The 1,482-nt window shown below is 41.2% G+C and overlaps 1 protein-coding gene across 1 annotated transcript; it reads right to left on the bottom strand.

Moving 5' to 3' along the window:
- Positions 1 to 974, bottom strand: LOC110709243 (peroxiredoxin-2E-1, chloroplastic-like). Its single transcript, XM_021887457.1, has one exon. The coding sequence runs from the start codon at positions 852 to 854 to the stop codon at positions 171 to 173; it is 684 nt and encodes a 227-aa protein (XP_021743149.1). The 5' UTR covers positions 855 to 974; the 3' UTR covers positions 1 to 170.
- Positions 975 to 1,482: the final 508 nt, after the last annotated feature.

Below are 1,482 nucleotides of genomic sequence, written 5' to 3'. Positions count from 1 at the left end.
TAACCATAAATAAACTTTAAATTGTTATAAATCATTATTAAGTATAAACTTCAACAAACCAATTACATTAATCTAAAACAAGGGTTTGTTCAATACAACATTATTCAAACAAAGGAAAAAAAAAACTCACATTTGAAACTCCTGAAAAAAAAAACCCTAATTCCCAAAAATTAGAGAACCTTGAGCATATCCTCAGCGCCGCTAAAAGTAAAAGCGCCGCCATCTTCCATATTAAGCACCTTAACAACACCATCTTCAACCAACATAGCATACCTCTTCGATCGAACACCTAATCCAATCGGCTTATCACTCAAATCAAGCTCAGCACCAATAGCCCTCGTAAAATCGCCATTACCGTCGCTTAACATCATGACTTCATCACCAACATTCAAACTCTCTTTCCACGCTTTCATCACAAAAGCGTCGTTAACAGAAATGCAGGCAATAATATCGACGCCTTTAGATTTCAGCTCAGAAGCTTTAGCGATGAAGCCAGGGACATGTTTCTGGGAGCAAGTGGGGGTAAAAGCGCCGGGAACAGCGAAGAGGATGGCTTTCTTGGAGGTAGTGAGGGCGGAGATTGTGACGGTTTGGACTTCATCAGAAGCGTCGAGAAAGGAGAGGGTAGCGTCGGGAAGCTTGGAACCGACGGAAATGGCGGCGGTAATAGTGGGTTTTGTGGAGTAGTTGAGGGGTTTAAGGGAGGAAGAGGGTTTGAGGTTGAGGGAGAATGAAGGGGTGAGAGTGGAGTGAAGGAGGTTGTTGTTGCGGCGGAAGAGGGAGGGTTTCGGGGTGGAGAGAGAGAAGAGTCGGGTTGCTGCTGCGGCGGCGGTGGTTGCGGTGAATGCAGCCATTGTTGTCGAGGAGAGAGAAAGTAAGTGTGAGAATGAGAGTGAGAGTGGGTGAGAAGTGTGAGATTGAGAAATTTTATGAGGAAATGTTGGTTTTCGTTTGTTGGGAGAGCAAAATAAATGGGGTTGAATTTAACGCAATTGTGACACCTATTAACTAATTTTAACTCTTTCAATTGAAAAAAATTCGTGTGATGAGTGTGATTTGTCCTTGTTTCATTAGTGATTTAGTGCCTAATTATTTCATTAGGATTAGGAAGAGAAAAGCTATTGAAGTCATGGAGGAAGGTTAACCTAAAGCGTCGTTGTGGATGAGTGGATGACCAAATCCGAAGCACTATGTTGAAAGGATGATGAACATTGAAGGAGATCTCATTAATAAGATTGATTTATAAAATACGTAAATCGTTCAATTTGTTTAGAGCAAGTTCCAGTTTCCCAATTGAGAAACATAGGATGTTTATCAAATGTTGTTCACTCACCTCTCTTCCTCCTTCCTTCTTGCTTTCTTAACGTAACAACAACAGCGGTTATTTCACCAAAATTTCAAACAACAACCCAACAACTACATATAGAAACACCAACATAAACCCCAACCAACCATTTTTGGCGAAGAAGCCACTGGATTTTG

The sequence above is a fragment of the Chenopodium quinoa genome, unplaced genomic scaffold, assembly GCF_001683475.1.
Source record: "Chenopodium quinoa cultivar QQ74 unplaced genomic scaffold, ASM168347v1, whole genome shotgun sequence".
Taxonomy (NCBI): domain Eukaryota; kingdom Viridiplantae; phylum Streptophyta; class Magnoliopsida; order Caryophyllales; family Amaranthaceae; genus Chenopodium; species Chenopodium quinoa.
The sequence above is the reverse complement of the archived record's forward strand: the minus strand, read 5'-3'. Positions and strand labels throughout refer to the sequence as shown.

What these genes read in the sequence shown, in the direction of transcription:
- LOC110709243 (XM_021887457.1), bottom strand. Translation starts at nt 854, where the DNA reads ATGGCTGCATTCACCGCAACCACCGCCGCCGCAGCAGCAACCCGACTC.